Source organism: Papilio machaon, chromosome 3 (genome assembly GCF_912999745.1).
Source record: "Papilio machaon chromosome 3, ilPapMach1.1, whole genome shotgun sequence".
In the NCBI taxonomy this organism is placed as follows: domain Eukaryota; kingdom Metazoa; phylum Arthropoda; class Insecta; order Lepidoptera; family Papilionidae; genus Papilio; species Papilio machaon.
This window is the reverse complement of record NC_059988.1, coordinates 6,010,796-6,026,513: the sequence shown is the minus strand read 5'-3', so window position 1 is coordinate 6,026,513 and position 15,718 is coordinate 6,010,796. Positions and strand designations below refer to the sequence as shown.

The 15,718-nt window shown below is 31.7% G+C and overlaps 3 protein-coding genes across 4 annotated transcripts; all 3 read left to right on the top strand.

Moving 5' to 3' along the window:
- The first annotated feature begins 212 nt into the window (after positions 1 to 212).
- On the top strand, positions 213 to 4,599 carry LOC106720435. 2 transcript variants are annotated; one of them, XM_014515137.2, is made up of 6 exons: positions 213 to 581; positions 1,150 to 1,365; positions 1,751 to 1,860; positions 2,565 to 2,772; positions 3,199 to 3,335; positions 3,409 to 4,599. In XM_014515137.2, the coding sequence occupies exons 1-6, from the start codon at positions 452 to 454 to the stop codon at positions 4,594 to 4,596; spliced, it is 1,989 nt and encodes a 662-aa protein (XP_014370623.2). In that variant the 5' UTR covers positions 213 to 451; the 3' UTR covers positions 4,597 to 4,599. The 2 variants fall into 2 exon arrangements, with proteins under 2 accessions (XP_014370623.2, XP_045542383.1); XM_045686427.1 differs by lacking the exon at positions 213 to 581 and having other exon boundaries at positions 1,252 to 1,369.
- Positions 4,600 to 5,061: 462 nt separating this feature from the next.
- LOC106720429 (E3 ubiquitin-protein ligase LRSAM1-like) lies at positions 5,062 to 7,501 on the top strand. The gene has a single exon (XM_014515130.2). It carries the CDS (start codon positions 5,226 to 5,228, stop codon positions 7,347 to 7,349), a length of 2,124 nt encoding a protein of 707 aa, XP_014370616.2. The 5' UTR covers positions 5,062 to 5,225; the 3' UTR covers positions 7,350 to 7,501.
- A 4,341-nt stretch (positions 7,502 to 11,842) lies between these two features.
- On the top strand, positions 11,843 to 13,790 carry LOC106720442 (hepatic triacylglycerol lipase). The gene is made up of 4 exons (XM_014515146.2): positions 11,843 to 12,074; positions 12,557 to 12,704; positions 12,863 to 13,060; positions 13,526 to 13,790. Exons 1-4 carry the CDS (start codon positions 11,859 to 11,861, stop codon positions 13,747 to 13,749), a joined length of 786 nt encoding a protein of 261 aa, XP_014370632.2. The 5' UTR covers positions 11,843 to 11,858; the 3' UTR covers positions 13,750 to 13,790.
- Positions 13,791 to 15,718: the final 1,928 nt, after the last annotated feature.

Genomic DNA, 15,718 nt, shown 5'->3' with positions numbered 1-15,718 from the left:
AACGGTGTTAATAAACCGCAACGCCGTGTTTGTGTAAATGACCTAAAATTGTACACTTTTTATTACACAAATAGAACATAAATGGCATTGTGGTATACAAAGGAAATCATGAGTTTTATTGTAAGACAACTCGGTCGATAAATTTAGCAATTTATTGTTGCGCGGATTGGCGGCAAACGAGAAGCAAACACTTGTCTGTCTGTCGCAATGGTAATGGCAAGCGGGCGCAGTTGCGGCCCCACGCCTTGTGAAATGGTTGTATCTGAACCTATATTAAATTCGCTACAATCCGATGGGTTTTGTTAATCGCGATTTCGATGGACGCCGCTCGTTAACGCTGACGAATCGGATTTTATTACCGGATAATTATAAATATTCACGCATTTCATTAAAATGATATTCGCATTAATTTAAAATCATTACAGATATAAAAATAATAGTTCACTGAATTATGAAGTGGCCCAGAGTTGTGTTTTTCTTAAATATTCTAGTGACAAAGTGCTGGACTATGACTCAAAGTGAATTGGAAGAGTTCAGTGATTTCTTACAAAAAACTTCACAGTTGGATTTAAATTTAAAAAGTGAGTTACTGAGCCATTCATGGAAATTAACAAATGGATCTACTAATATTAATTTTAGTTATAGAAAGCAAAGCAAGGTTTTGTAAAAAAAAAGTGCACAAGTTTTTGGAATCAAAAGTTTGAGAATATAGTGATATAAAATTATACCTTGTCTTTCTAACGAAAAAAATGTATTGTAAATACTTTACAACAGTCATTCCCTTTTTTTTCTCGTAGAAAAAATTAATTATAACTGTCTAAGTGTAATTTGTTTTTTTATCGAACTTAACTATAGCACTTAATGATAACTTGCCAAACGATGCAATACGTCCAGTCCTGTGTAAGGACTACGGGTGCTGAGAATTGTGTACATTTTATATGTAATCTGAAAACAATGTTAATCTAAATTAGTCATTAGCTTAAATTAGTCTTTATTGTAGCTTTAGTGATAACAAATTTACATTAAGGGGAAGTCAATATAAAGACTCTGAGAGTGGCAGTAAGTTTTTTATATCATAATTCCTAGCGATAAAAATCTGTCCTCTATTACTTACTGCAATGATGACTATTAAGGCCTACCTTTTTAAAGGTAATACCGATGTGGAAGGTGATGAAGACGATGTGATACAGGACAACGCGTGGGAGGAGAGCGGCAAGTTCGAAGGAGATTTGATCCTGAACGACAGGCAGCGGCGCGTCATCGTGGAATCCGTTGCCGAGGGCCTATCGAGGAACGGCCTTCGTGATACCACCAAAAGATGGCCAGATAATGAAGTTGTTTACTTCATACAACGTGAACACTTTAGTGGGTATATACATGTATTCGTTTATTTATATATTTATTATTACAAACATTTTGTTCTTAATGAATCGTCCCATAAAACGAAGTTAACTTTGTTTTATTCGTTACTCCTGTTACAGTATTATTCAGATATTTTGGCGGCTCTTAACTTCGCGAGTAGAACACAATTTTAAGTGTAGCGAGGTGTGGTGGGAAATGGGGGAGGGGCACTGCGCGCTGTTGACTTTGGGCCGCCAAGATATTTGAAAAGAACTATACATGTTCAAGTTAAGTCTAAAGCGGCTACTAGACGAGAGCAATAAGGGATGTATTTTAAGCGGCCCTTGAAAATGACAGCCAGAAGAATGAATATAAAGTGATGATAAAAGGTGGTCGCTTTCCATTTCAGATGATGATCAGTTGCACGCCATAAAGAGCGGTATTGAAGATATAGCACAAGCATCCTGTGTTAAATTTCGACCATACCAAAAAGGAGATAGAGACGCGGTCGTCATACAGGTATGTATTGATATACGTTTGTTAGTAAATTAGAAAAACAAAAATTCCTATAGATGGTAACACACATCATGACACTCATGAGTAGAATACGAATAGAATGACACCTCACTCGTCAAAATTGATTCAGTCGTTTATGCTACAAGAGGTAACAATGAAATTGACAGTTATACAAACCACGAAAAAACATTACCTTCCCGAATTAGTCGAGTAATGAAACAGAACATGTATATTCTCAAGAGTTTCCTTAGTATATTGTTTTGTAGTTAGCTACTAATGTATTTAAATGTTTACATAAGTGTTTACATACTGATATCTGTCGGTTGCAGGTAACCTAATACCGTTGAGTTTCTCGCACGCGTTCGCAATACAAAATTGGGGACAAGTTAAAGCATCTAGGTTCGATTTAAAAGGCAATGTAAAGACTACACAATTTTCTAGGAGACGTTAAAATATACTATTATTTTTTTAATAAATTAAGCTTTTTATTTGCATAATTTTTTTAAAAAAGTACAATAAGAATAAATTAATGAAAATCAAGGATCTTCAGTAAAAGAACTAAAAGACTCTTCATCACTTACCTACACTTTTATCCTAACAAATTTCTGTATTCCTCATATTTACTTAAATCAAAGGTGCCATTGGCACATAAAATTGCTGTCCTCTTCCTCGTATAATATCACACCGCAATTTAATTATAATTTCAGGGCAGTAGACGCGGTTGCTTCTCTCAAGTGGGCTACCAAGGGGGTTACCAAGTTCTGAACTTGTACGGGCGACACCCTGTGGGGCGCGGCTGTTTCAGGCACGGTACCGTGGTGCATGAGCTGCTCCATACCCTCGGCTTCTACCACATGCAGAGCAGTCCCGATAGAGACGACTACATCGATGTTCATTGGGAAAACATACTTCAACGTGAGTATACAAATTAGTCAATATATTTTGTTTTAACTTGCTCTGTATATTTGGGTCAAATTTAATTTGTGAAATAAGACCATTTCCTGTTGATAGATTGATCTGAAATTTGGTACACATTTAGTTCTGATGTCAATGATATTATTTAAAAAAAAACCTTTGGATGGTTCTTTTAACTATAATATTATTTATGTCAAATTCCGTAAATAATTGTTCAACTAAAAGTTATTGCATTTTTGGTCAAATTAAAATGCAGGTAAATGTTTTGTTTCTGGACTAGCAGCAGATACTAACAATGAATTGACCTTAATATATATTTTTAAACAATAATACATTATATATAATATACTTGTAAAGACGTCATTAAATGATTTTAATTTACCTAGCTCGTTCACGATGAACATATATATTTTTTTTAATTTACAGCCGCTAGACATAACTTTCGAAAGTACAACACATTTGCCGTTTCTGATTTCGGCATTGGTTACGACTATGAAAGCGTCTTGCACTACGGTAGAAAGGCATTCTCATCAAATGGCCAAGATACTTTAGTACCAAAACAGGTTTACAATTTTTACATATTAATTTCTATTCCTTTCATTTGAATACGTTATCATAAAACACTATTTTTTTTAGAACGGAGCAAATATTGGACAAAGGCTTGGGTTGTCTGATAAGGATACACAAAAACTAAATAAAATGTACTGTGATGCCGACTCCAATAGTGATGATGAAAGCCAAGTCCCTCTACGAAAACCTAATAAAAAGGAGAATTCTAAAAACAAACCTTTCGAAGGCCATGGCATTGGCTACCATCAAGGTAAAACTGTGGTTATTAAACTTCCAGCGGCAGAAACTTATCGAGTACCAGATATACCAACATTTCATTTGTTTGATTATTTTAGTAAAGCGCCACAAGTCTTGTCGCAAACGCCTACCGAAAAAAATGGATTTAGAGGAGGAGTTGTACCCTTACAACATAAATTAATTCCATCACTGCCAGCTGAAGAACGGCGTCCCATCTTACCAAATGCCGAACTTCCAGATCAATATAGAATTATAGAAATGAGGCCAGAAAATTTTCCCGGCGACGGCAACATTGCTCCTCTAATACCGAAGGAAAATTTCAAGCAATACCAATCAAACATAAAACAATATATTAACAATATTATGTTCGCCAATGAAGAAGAAAAGGGCGAGCTTGATCAGAAATCAATCAAATTAGAAGCAGTAAATCAAGCTGGCGAGGGTCATGATTACCCTATCGAAGTATCAGATATTTATAGAATTAAGAATGATTACAGTGGATTTTATACGCCAAGGCAAAATTATAACACTGGATTTGAAGGATTGGACGTACAAGGTAAAGACAAAATAGTTAAATATAATACTAACACTAATATGAAAAAACAAGGTAATGAAAATAAATCTGATATCGTATCTCATAGTCGTAATTTACCAATTTATGAGAATAAAGATTTTAGCAAACATGACAATGATGGTGATGATTTTGAGGAAGAGATAGATGTCAGTTTTAAAACATCAAATCCCATACATAAACAAAATGTACAACATTTTTCACCGATGCTTAATAACAAGCATTTTTATCAAATAAACGATTATAAAGATTATGAAGCTAGTAGCAAAAACCAGTCTGGGGGCGACTGGATTAACAATTATGAATATAAAAGACACAAAGATGCGGACAATTTAAATAAAGAAAATAAAAAAGATTTCCGTCAATTGGAAATGAATAGTCCTAAAAATAACATGCGCTTGCAATATGAAATCGTCGATAATAATGATTGGGCAGATAGGTATTAAGTTAATTTTATTTAAGGTTTTTGTGATATACTTGTATTGTATCATTTTTTTAACTAATTGTACATAATATAAGAAAATAAAGGTTTACATTACACTAAGTAATATTTCATTTTTTAATATCAGCTTATAAATATTACATTAAAGACTGTATAACAGTTAATTATAATATTGAAATAATAACAATGAATTATGTTCGAACACGAAGATTGTTCTATTAATCTTTTCTTTCGCACAGAAAACATTGGATTTTTTGTGTATTATTTTCATAGTTTATCTGTCTGACGAAAATGCAAAAAATGAAACGTACATCGATGCTTTAAAAATAAAAATAAAACTGACATTGACATTTGTTGTTATCGGAACTGTAAACATGATAAGAAAATATTAACAAAGAATTGCAAAATTGAGCAATTAGAAATAACAATATTTCTTTATCTCTTTTTATAATTTATAGATAATCTGTTTTATTTGCTAAATCAAGTAATGTATCGTGAAAGTATTATTCATACTTTATTGCGCTGTAGTGTGTAAATGATGTATACTCAGTAAATAATTAATAAACTCGTGTGATTAATACAATGCATCGGTGACGGTGTTTAATAACGTTTCGTAATATTATTTATATTTTCATGGGTTGTGCTGTGTCCGGTGTTCAGAGAGCAACGATGTCGTTGTTAAATAACAATACCAACGACGCGCGAGCTAAATTGGAGCGGAAATTGTACTTGGCTAAGGAGTCACCTGAGCCAGACTTTGATCTATCTGATTGTGAGCTACGACATTTACCGTCTGGTATATTTTCCATTTGTAAAGTGTTCAGAAAAGATAATCTATATTTACAAAATAACTACTTGCGAACATTAGACCATGGAGGTTTATTATCTGATCTACACCTCATTAAGATTATTGATTTGAGCTACAATAGGTTTAACCATTTGTCTAATGATATAAGATACTTAGTTAACCTCACTGAACTACATATTCAACATAATATGCTGAAGGCAATCCCAGATGGTATTAAGTATTTGGAAAGTTTAAGAATATTAGATGTTTCAAATAATAAATTAACCAATTTGACACCTTCAATAGGTAGTTTAAAGGCTTTAAATTATTTAAACATATGTCAGAATGAGGACTTGACTGAATTATGTCCGGAGGTATGTTTAGCTCGGAATTTAAGACAAATAGATCTTGATGGAAATCAATTTACATTCCCTCCTATAGAAATAACATGCAAAGGCATCAAAGCAATAATGATGTTTTTATGTGAATCAATAAATATAGAGTATATACCTCCTTCAGTAACAGAGACTAATGATTTACAAGAACGGGAAATAAATAAAAGTCACAATCCTTTTATAAGGCAAAATACTGTAACATGGGAGGAGCAAGAGGCTGCTATTATTGAACAAGAGAGAAAGATACACAAGGCGAATCAGGAACAGAGAGACAAGTTTCTCTCAGAGATTATTCGGGAACAAATAAACTTAGACACAGAAATAGCTAAAGTACATGAAGGTAGAGAAGTTGAAAGGCAGAGATTAATAAAGGCCATACAAGATAATGAAAAAGATATTGATATAACAGTAAAGAACTTCATTCAATCGGATGGTCTTAAGCCAGAAGTGATACAACAACAATTGGCCTATGAAAAAGCTGAGCATGATAGGCTGCTTGAATTAACTAGACAGAACTATGATAACATAAAAAAATCAGAAGTATTACAGGCAATGGAAAATCTTATGAATGATGAAAATTCAGTTCAATACTTTTTGAAAGATTATAAAGATAATTTAAATAATATCAAAGAAAATATACTGATACAAGAATCAGAAAGTAATTCAAAATTATCAGAATTTTTAAATGCTAAAGATAACTCTCGAACAGTTTTAGTTCAACAGCTTTTGGAAGATGAGGATGTTCAAAAAGCACTTGTCACATCATTACTGGAAAAAGTTGATGCAAAGACTTGGAGTTTGAATGAAGAAATATCATTAATTTCTTCACATCTTGCTAAACTAAGTGTTATTGAACAAGAGAAGAAAAAATTACACATTGCCTACAATTACAATGAATTACTACAACAAAGGATGCAGCTTGTTAATTTATTAGATGATTTGTTTGACCAAAGAAAGAAACGTAGGAAGCAACTTATTGAAACTATAAAGGAGGTTGAGATTGAAAACAATAGCAGTAAAGATTTCTGGTTGAAAAACTATCAGAAGTTAATTGATTCAGCACCCAAAAACTTGCTAAATGTAAGCAAACATTTGGACCCAATGTTAGCAAATTACCTTTTACAAGAAGGTGTAATACATTGCTTACCATTTTTAGTCAAGTTTTTATTTTCTGGTGATTCTTTAGCAAACATTACTCCAGAAAAGTTGAAAGAAAGTGGTGTGACACTTTCAGTAGATAGAGATGGAATATTAAGAGCCATAAATCTGTATATTGATGATAAACTGTCAAATAGCAACCAAGAATTATTGATCAGGGATATAGACAATTTCCAACCTACTGCTCCTTTGGAGGATAATGTTGAGGACCAAGCATGTTTGGGAGTATTGACTGTGAAAGAAGAACAAAATGAATTGGAAGGTGAATGTGTTATATGTATGGATGCTAGATCACAGATAGTTTTTGTACCTTGTGGCCATATGTGTTGTTGCGAAAGATGTTCTATTACTGATATTGATTTGTGTCCTATGTGTAGGACAGGGGTGGAAAGAAAAATTAAAGTTTTGATAGCATGATTTGTGAATTCAGTTACAAATACAGTTGAAGCTGGATAAATGATAAACCTCTATAGGTTTATAGAAGCGTGAGTCATTGGTGTAGTGAGACAACCTCCATAAGCGAGACACTCGGGTTAGTGAGAAACCTCTATAAATTAGAAAAATATTGCGGTTCCATGGACTCCCCGTTATCATCCAGGATTGTCTGTATCAATATTTGCTCATTTTTAGAATATGATTAATAGAAAAGTCATTGTTTCCTGGATTTCCTATATTTCTCTAATCCAGATTAAAAACATGTTTGACATTTTTGGTCTTTGTGTTTGACATTTGAGTGTTAAAATTTTGCTATGCTATTTACACAGTCCGGAAAATTTTGCTAAAAGCGCATGTAACTTTAAAATATTTCAAGCCATAAGAGTCTATGTTGAGGATACTGATTTGTAATATAATTACTAATTGTTACGTATATATGCAACATATGCAATTTATGCATTTTTTTATTGTTAATCTCACTATTGGACCTAAATATACTACATAACTTTCTGATCAAAGACACTAGTGTATAAGTTTTAATCTGCAATATATAGATACAATATAAATATTATTCAAATAACAGAATAGTTAAAGTACATTAAGATGTTATATGTTTTACAATTATTATTATAAAATGCATATTTGCTGATTTTTCTTCGAAATTTTTGTAAGATAAAGTAAATCTAATTTGTGCCTTCACTTTTATTGTTCAATTTCTATGACGTTAACAGCTTTGATACATTCCATTATTTATACTTTATTCCATAGCCAGAAGGCAATACTGAATCAACTTAGACAACTTAGACTTAGTCATTTTTCTATTTAGAGGTGATAAAAAAAAGTTTGATTTTATCTAAGGTTTCCATTTTTCTCCTGTTACCATCACATTGCGGTGAAACACTATCTTAATCGAGCAACTATTTAACTAGGAAAATATAATAGAAAAGAGATTAAGAATGAGAGAGTAAATGACCAATTTTTCAATTTTCACATATCTAAATGCTATTAACATTTTTTTATACATTTTAAAATATGTTGTTGAAGAATCTATGCTCTGAAGTTTATCAGGTTTCTTGTTTTGAATAAAAAATATCAGGTGGAATATTTCGAAGCTGTTAAAACATTGTATTATAAGTGTTTGTTATATTTGTATGTTGTTGTTGACAAGAACTGTGAACCTAGCACGAACATATGTGACAATCGCCTTCGTATCGCCATCGTCAATTATGTCGAAATTAGTAAGAGATTTTTGGTGTCTTTACGACAAATTTTAATACCAATTTTGTCGATGACTATTTCCATATTGGCTATTGTCGATTGTCATATTCATGCTAGGTACACTGCGCACTGAGTTGTATTGGTAAATTAAAGGCTGTGAATTTTTGAGTCAATTTTCTAACTCGTTTGCTTGAATGACGACACGCGACTTATTTAAAATAAAACCTTTTGAATATAATCCTTTAATTTATTAATCTTTTTCAATTTCAGTATTACATAACGATATTATTCATTTAATTTTTTGCATATTAACCTCCAAATATAATAGTTTAGGGGCCAAGTATAGGAGGATAAATATAAAGAAGTACAGACTTATTGAGAACCTCCTCCTTTTGGAAGTAGGATGATAAGTAGACTGAACGTGAAGATGAAATCACATTAGGTACTGAATGTTTGTTCAATTATTTAAAAATTTAAATTACAGAAGTCCAACCCGAGCAACAAGCTTTTTAAGTAATATGCTATTATTTAATTTTATTATTTTTAATTGTAACATCCTGTTCCATCATTTTTTATTATATTTTGTTTAGTATATATCCTCTTATGAAATAATGCGTTTTGGTTTTAAATAAATTTTATCGTAAATATTCAAAAAAATGCTTTAATTTTATCTGCTTTAATTAAATATATAATTAGATTTTTAGTAAAGTTTGATTCGTATACAATTACATAAGTTAAGTTTAAAATGTTATTTATTAAATGACATCCTTTTATGGCACAATTGTTATTTTGGATTAGGAAAAGAAACTATATTTTATTTTATTTTAGGGAGCTTAAAGTGTTATTTATTGCTTTCATATTAAATTTTCTGTTTCCACGCTGTTTGTACAAGATGTGAAAAATGACGTGTTATTTACTGATGTTTTAAACAATCCTTTTAAGCACTGGAAGCGTTTGAATTATAATTGAAAATTTATATAAAGTTGTATAAATCCCACCATTTTTAAAGAAATTTTGTGAAAGATGATTTTGTTATGTCGTGTAACATACGTATTCTTGTCACTACTGTATTTTATTAATTAAATAATTTATGCACATTACTTTTCATTTTATTTGTATTCGTTTTATCTCAGTGAAAAACAGGATGGAATTCAAATGACGTCACGGCGTTGGTATTTTACCGTATGTAATAGTTTGTTATTAAGGTAAACATTAAAGTGTTATCGTGGATTTTCATTGGTGACACATGTACAAAAACATATTGCTTTCCGTTTTATTTTCCTTCTATTTTAAAAAAAACAACTGTATTTTGTGTCAGGGCAGTGGAACTATACGGTTACGAGGAATATATAGTTAACATAAATACTTATTTTTTTCTCATACATATGTTCTAATGTTAAATATCAAACGATTGGAATCGTTTAAATTATATAAAACTAGCTTTTACCCGCGACTCCGTCCGCGCGGAATTAAAAAATAGAAAACGGGGTAAAAACTATCCTATGTCCGTTTCCTGGTTCTAAGCTACCTGCCCACCAATTTTCAGTCAAATCGATTCAGCCGTTCTTGAGTTATAAATGGTATAACTAACACGACTTTCTTTTATATATATATAGATTGTTTATGTTTTATTTGATACATTATGCAGTAACATAAGTAATACCGATCACTAATTTTCACTACATTACACAAATGAAGTGTGTAGTGTTCCATTTTTTAAAAATGTGAAAAACATTCGTTAGTTCTAACCATCGCATCGTTCGCATTGCCAAAATATTAATATACATTTAGCAATCATTTTCCTTTTATTGACAGAGATTAAGGTTTTATGTTTTTTTTAGTAAATGATTGCGTAGCTCTATCGGATATCTGCACAAAAAGTTTCGTAAATTCAATGGCGGAGTTCACAATAGTTGTGAAATTAGTTAAGGTAAGGTACTTAATTATACTATGAAATTGCATTATGTCAAAATAATTGGAGTGTGGAGGACGTCTTAAGTATATAAAATTTGAACTAATACAATAGCTAAGTGGTTCGTAATGTATCGGGGAGTGGCCGTTATGTTGATTTTTCTATTATTCGCAAGTACTTTTTTCTTTTTTTTTAAATATCGCCATTATCAATTCTATAATTTTTTTCTCATCGTTTTAGTAGATTTTTCAAAAAGTTTCATTAAAAAACGAAAACTTCTCTAAACTCTAGTAGAGTCGCCTTAGCTAATACATATACCCACTGAAGGTTTCGAAACCTACCCAGTTTAGGGTGACTATGCCATAGCCAACCACGCTGGACCAGTGTGGTTTGCTTCACTACACACATATCTTTGATTTACTTCGCCGATATAGCAGAGTACAATTTTACCAATATTATAAATGTTTAGATTGATGTAAGGACGGATGGATGTTTTTTCAAGGTATCACCAGAAGAGTTGCATAGATCTCGCTGAAATTTAGTATAAATGTAGAACAGTTTTTTTTAATTCCGCGCGGACGAAATCGCTGTCGACAACTAGTACAGTTATAAATGAAATAATATAGAAGATTTATAAGTTTCTATAATATTTTAGCTTTTTTGTCACGCTGCTCCTGCATCGGCCATAGTGGAAACTATGGAACCGATTGGGTTTATTTTACGGATATGAATGGTGATCCACATTACGTGAGTTTGACCGCATCAGTTGATGATGTTACCATTCCGCGTCTACCTAGACAAGATATTTGCAGTTTTTGGTTATATACGAGGTAAATATACTCGATACTTTATTCTTAACAGACAACAAGCGATCGTTACTTTCTATCTCGTGACTTACTGACCAACGTCTAAAAAGAATGTTTAATAAAGTTACTTCTGGAAACGCTGGTAAACACGTGTGTTGGAACACATAATAGAAGTAAATGAAATGAATGAAATTTCAACGAGTGGGAAAATCGTAATGGACAAGTGGAAAAACGAATGGCAACGGACAATTGGGAAAATGATTCGCAACGGATAAGTTGAAAAACGATTCGCAACGGAAAAATGGCAAAACGAATCGCAACAATATTTTAATTTAAGGTTTTACGGGCATTTTTTAAATTGGACAAATACATTAGCAATTTTCATATATTGTAATATATTCAATAACAATTTCTGTTAAAATATTTTTTTTTCCGCTACTAGTCCCTTATCACTTCAACTAAGTACTTTTAGAACATAATAGAATCAACTAAAAGCGTATTGAATAATGTAACAATAATTTCAGAAAGAATCCTAAAGTATATCAGTTATTACTAATGAGTAATTTTACGAATTCAAACTTTATGGCCGATAAGCCTTTGATACTGGTGACACATGGCTGGGTGGTGGACGGCTCCGGAAAAGCCACTCAGCTTATAAAGGATGCTTATTTAGATACATATGATGTCAATGTGATTGTAGTCGACTGGAGACAAATATCACATATCAATTACCTTTCTGCCGCAATGAAAGCAGAAGACATTGGCCGTCAGGTAACCGCCAAAAGTTTTTTGTATTAAAATTGACAAGACTAGCTTTTCTCACGATCTTAAATGTAAGTCTTGATTATTTTTCAACTTGCATGATAAGTTACATTTGTGTAAAAATAAAAGATGGATATATATCCTGTCAAGTCATACAGTAATGAACTATATTGGCTGAATATAGATTCATATTTATAGAGATATTAAATTAATACATATTTCACTTGTTCACGCTTGAAGTCAATTCTTTTTTGTTGTGTTTGTTATAGTTCGGTAAAGGTTTTTTTTAAATAGAAAATTTGGACTTCGATTAAATGTGGAATAGATACATATAGAACATAGTCAGAAGGGCTAATTATTAACTTTAACTTTTAATTGTGGCAAAAGCTGTTTATAATACTGATCAGATTCTAAGATTAACTTTACTATATTATTTTATTTATACATGTAATATTCATAGTAGTTTAATGAAACAATATTATCGATTTCAGATCAGTGATATGCTAATCGCCATAGCGAAGCATTACGCATTCGACATATCTCGTGTGCATTTAATTGGACACAGTTTAGGAGCACACGTGATGGGATCTGCAGGTTCTCAGCTTAAAAATAACGGTTATATAGCAGGAAGATTAACTGGTTAGTTAATTATTGTTTAATTGTAATATAGGCAATCACTTAGCGCAGATTTCCTAGTTAATTAAGGATTCTGAGTGTTGTAGGTATCTCAATGTTACGAGTGAAAAAATATATAATTTTTGAATTCGTTGTCCAACAAATATTTTGTATTTTGACAGCTTTAGATGCCGCGCGTCCATTTTTTGAATTTCCACTTTTATTAGACGGATTTTCTGCCAACGATGCAGCTTTTGTGGATGTGATACATACAAATATAGATTTCTTGGGTATTAGAAATCCAAGAGGTCATGCAGATTTTTATCCGAATGGTGGTTACATGCAGGAACCGTGTTGTCACTCAGAAAGTGATGTCAGAAGTAAGTTTTATCATGAGAAAAGATATATGATACAATTATCTTTTAATCTACAAAATGCCAAACATACTTTTTGATATCGCTAAAATAACGAAGTAAGCGTTGTTTTTTATATCAAAAGGTGGCAAACGAGCAAACCGCCACTTGAATTCGCCGAAATAGCGAGGCGACCGTTGCCCATATACATCCGCAAATGCAGATGCGTTGCCTACCTTTTTTCGATGTTTTCTAGTACATTCTAAAATAAGAAAATGTTACGTGGGTCTCGAAGATTTACGTTGCCTTGTATACGAAGGGATTGTTTATTTGGTTTATGTTTAAAAACTTTAGAAACTTAAAAATGCAGCTAATAGATGACGCTATTTCTTTCAATAGTAGAGCCTCGAGTCAATCGTGTTTTTTTAAAATCAAGTATCCTTGAGCTTGACCTCTATCGAGGTTTTTAATACAAAACGTATTTAATTACAGATAACTGTCAACATGCATGTGCATATTATTACTTCAAGGAATCAATAAGAGGCAATATTTTCAAGGCACGAAAATGTAGTGATTTTGAATCTTATCTTTCTGGAAAGTGCGTAACAAATGAGACGAGTTATATGGGAGAGATGTGTTCGCCGGATTCTCATGGCAAATTTTATTTAGTTTCTAAAGATCCTTTTAGTATTTTTAGTACCAAATTTTACCATTAATCTAGCATAATTCAAATAGTAGCAGTATAATTAGAATTTTATATTACTACGACGAAAGAGGTTGGTTTGTTTTATTTATTTAATCCACTTATGAAATAAGTTAAAAGCTTATCTTAACAGCTTAATTAGCTTTTATGCAATATTTGTATAATACATAGGAAGTATATTATTAAATTATAATTAAAAAATATAAAAATAAAATTTCCCTTCGTTCGTAATATTTTCATGTAAATGTAATATGAAGTAGGAGAAAAAATTAGCATGACCTTAGCGGTAATAAAAGAGGCGTCAATTTTAACATAATTCCCTTTTTTCATGATAATAAGATTTCAGTATCACTTTAAATGATGATAAAAATATTCTTTATATCGGCAAATAATGAAAACAACAAATAAATTATGAATTATATTTACAACGATATTAATAAAATACGTATTACGAAATTATTTCATTGTTAATAACGTGAAAGAGCGTCAGTGGCTCAGGGGTTAAGCACTTGACTTGCAATCTGCAGGTCCTGGGTTCGAGTCCCGCCATGCACTTTTCGCTTATTGATTTCCATAAGTACATTTATCCAACGTTATAACAGTGAAGGAAAACATCGTGATGCAACCTGCACATATCTGAGAAGAATTTCAATGATATCTGTGAAGTCAACTAACCCGCACTTGGCCATGATGGTCGACTATGGCCTAGTCACCCCTAACTTCGGGCAGGCTCAGAGCCCCTCAGTGGGAACGTATAGTGAGCTGATGATGATGAACGTGAAAGCGTCTGTATGCGTAATAATTAGAAATTAAAGTCCTTGATGCGTTGATTTCTTGTCTTGAAATATTAAGAATATCTTTATTAGAAGATAGTGAAAGTGAAAAGGCAAAAAACAAAAGCAGAGATCAAAGATTCCAATTAATTAATGAAGTTAGTCAGCTTCATTTATCACGAGAAACGTCCAGAAAAGGTTTTTAGGACTATTTCTTTAATAAGATAGGCAATTTTGTGAAGTGTTCGAGAAAAGCTCGTCACCCTAATTGAATACGATACCTATGAAGATTTGCTGTATTTATGGTATTAAATGTCAAAAAAGTCGCTCTTTTGTAACTCTACCTTGTAAATATTGATTGTGACTTTAAAACTTAAGAAAAGCTTAGGAAAAAGAATCGCAGCAAAAGTACTTAATAATTTAAAAACTTTATTAATTGCTAATTTGGGTAACATAACAATGTTTAAAATATTTACAAATGATCTAAGTAACTGGAATAAAATTAATTTTTCTATAGACTTAAGTCATGAATTAAAGCTGAACACTATGTTTCCTATTATTTTATATTTTTTTAACAATTTCAAAAAGGTAGGCTATTTTATTCAGGATATTCTTTAGGTGCAGAGAAAACTAAAGCAGGAAAAGTATTTTGAATTATTTTTTCAAAAATTATTTTGAAAAATATTGAAATTGTCGAAAGACCGCAAAGTGGCGCTTTTAAGGAAGCTTTTAATAAAGCACTCACTTAAATTACACGGGAACATTTTGGAGCTCGTTGCGGCGTGCGACATACATTTTGAATGTCTATTTTGTACATTTCTTATTATAAAAATTAAATTTAATTTGAAATCTTGATTTAAATTTAATCTAATTTAAAAACTGTTTTGAACTATAGTTCTAAATTAGCTTTAAGATAATCTGCCAATTTAAGGTTTCCTATAATGTGATATAAATGACTACTTTTTTAACCATATATTCGTTTCAAGTCTACTTTCATCACAAAATTGCAATTGGATCAAAATAAGAAAATAGAAAAGGGTCCACATATTTTCTATCTAACCTTTTATATAAGATATAAAATGAATCTATCAGATTGATAAGGTAAAGGAGGGTAAATAAACTTGCTGCATTGATTAACTACGAATATGAGAAATCAGCACTAAGAAACTACCTTAGGGACAAGGTAAATGTGGAAGCGGCGACAGAAGT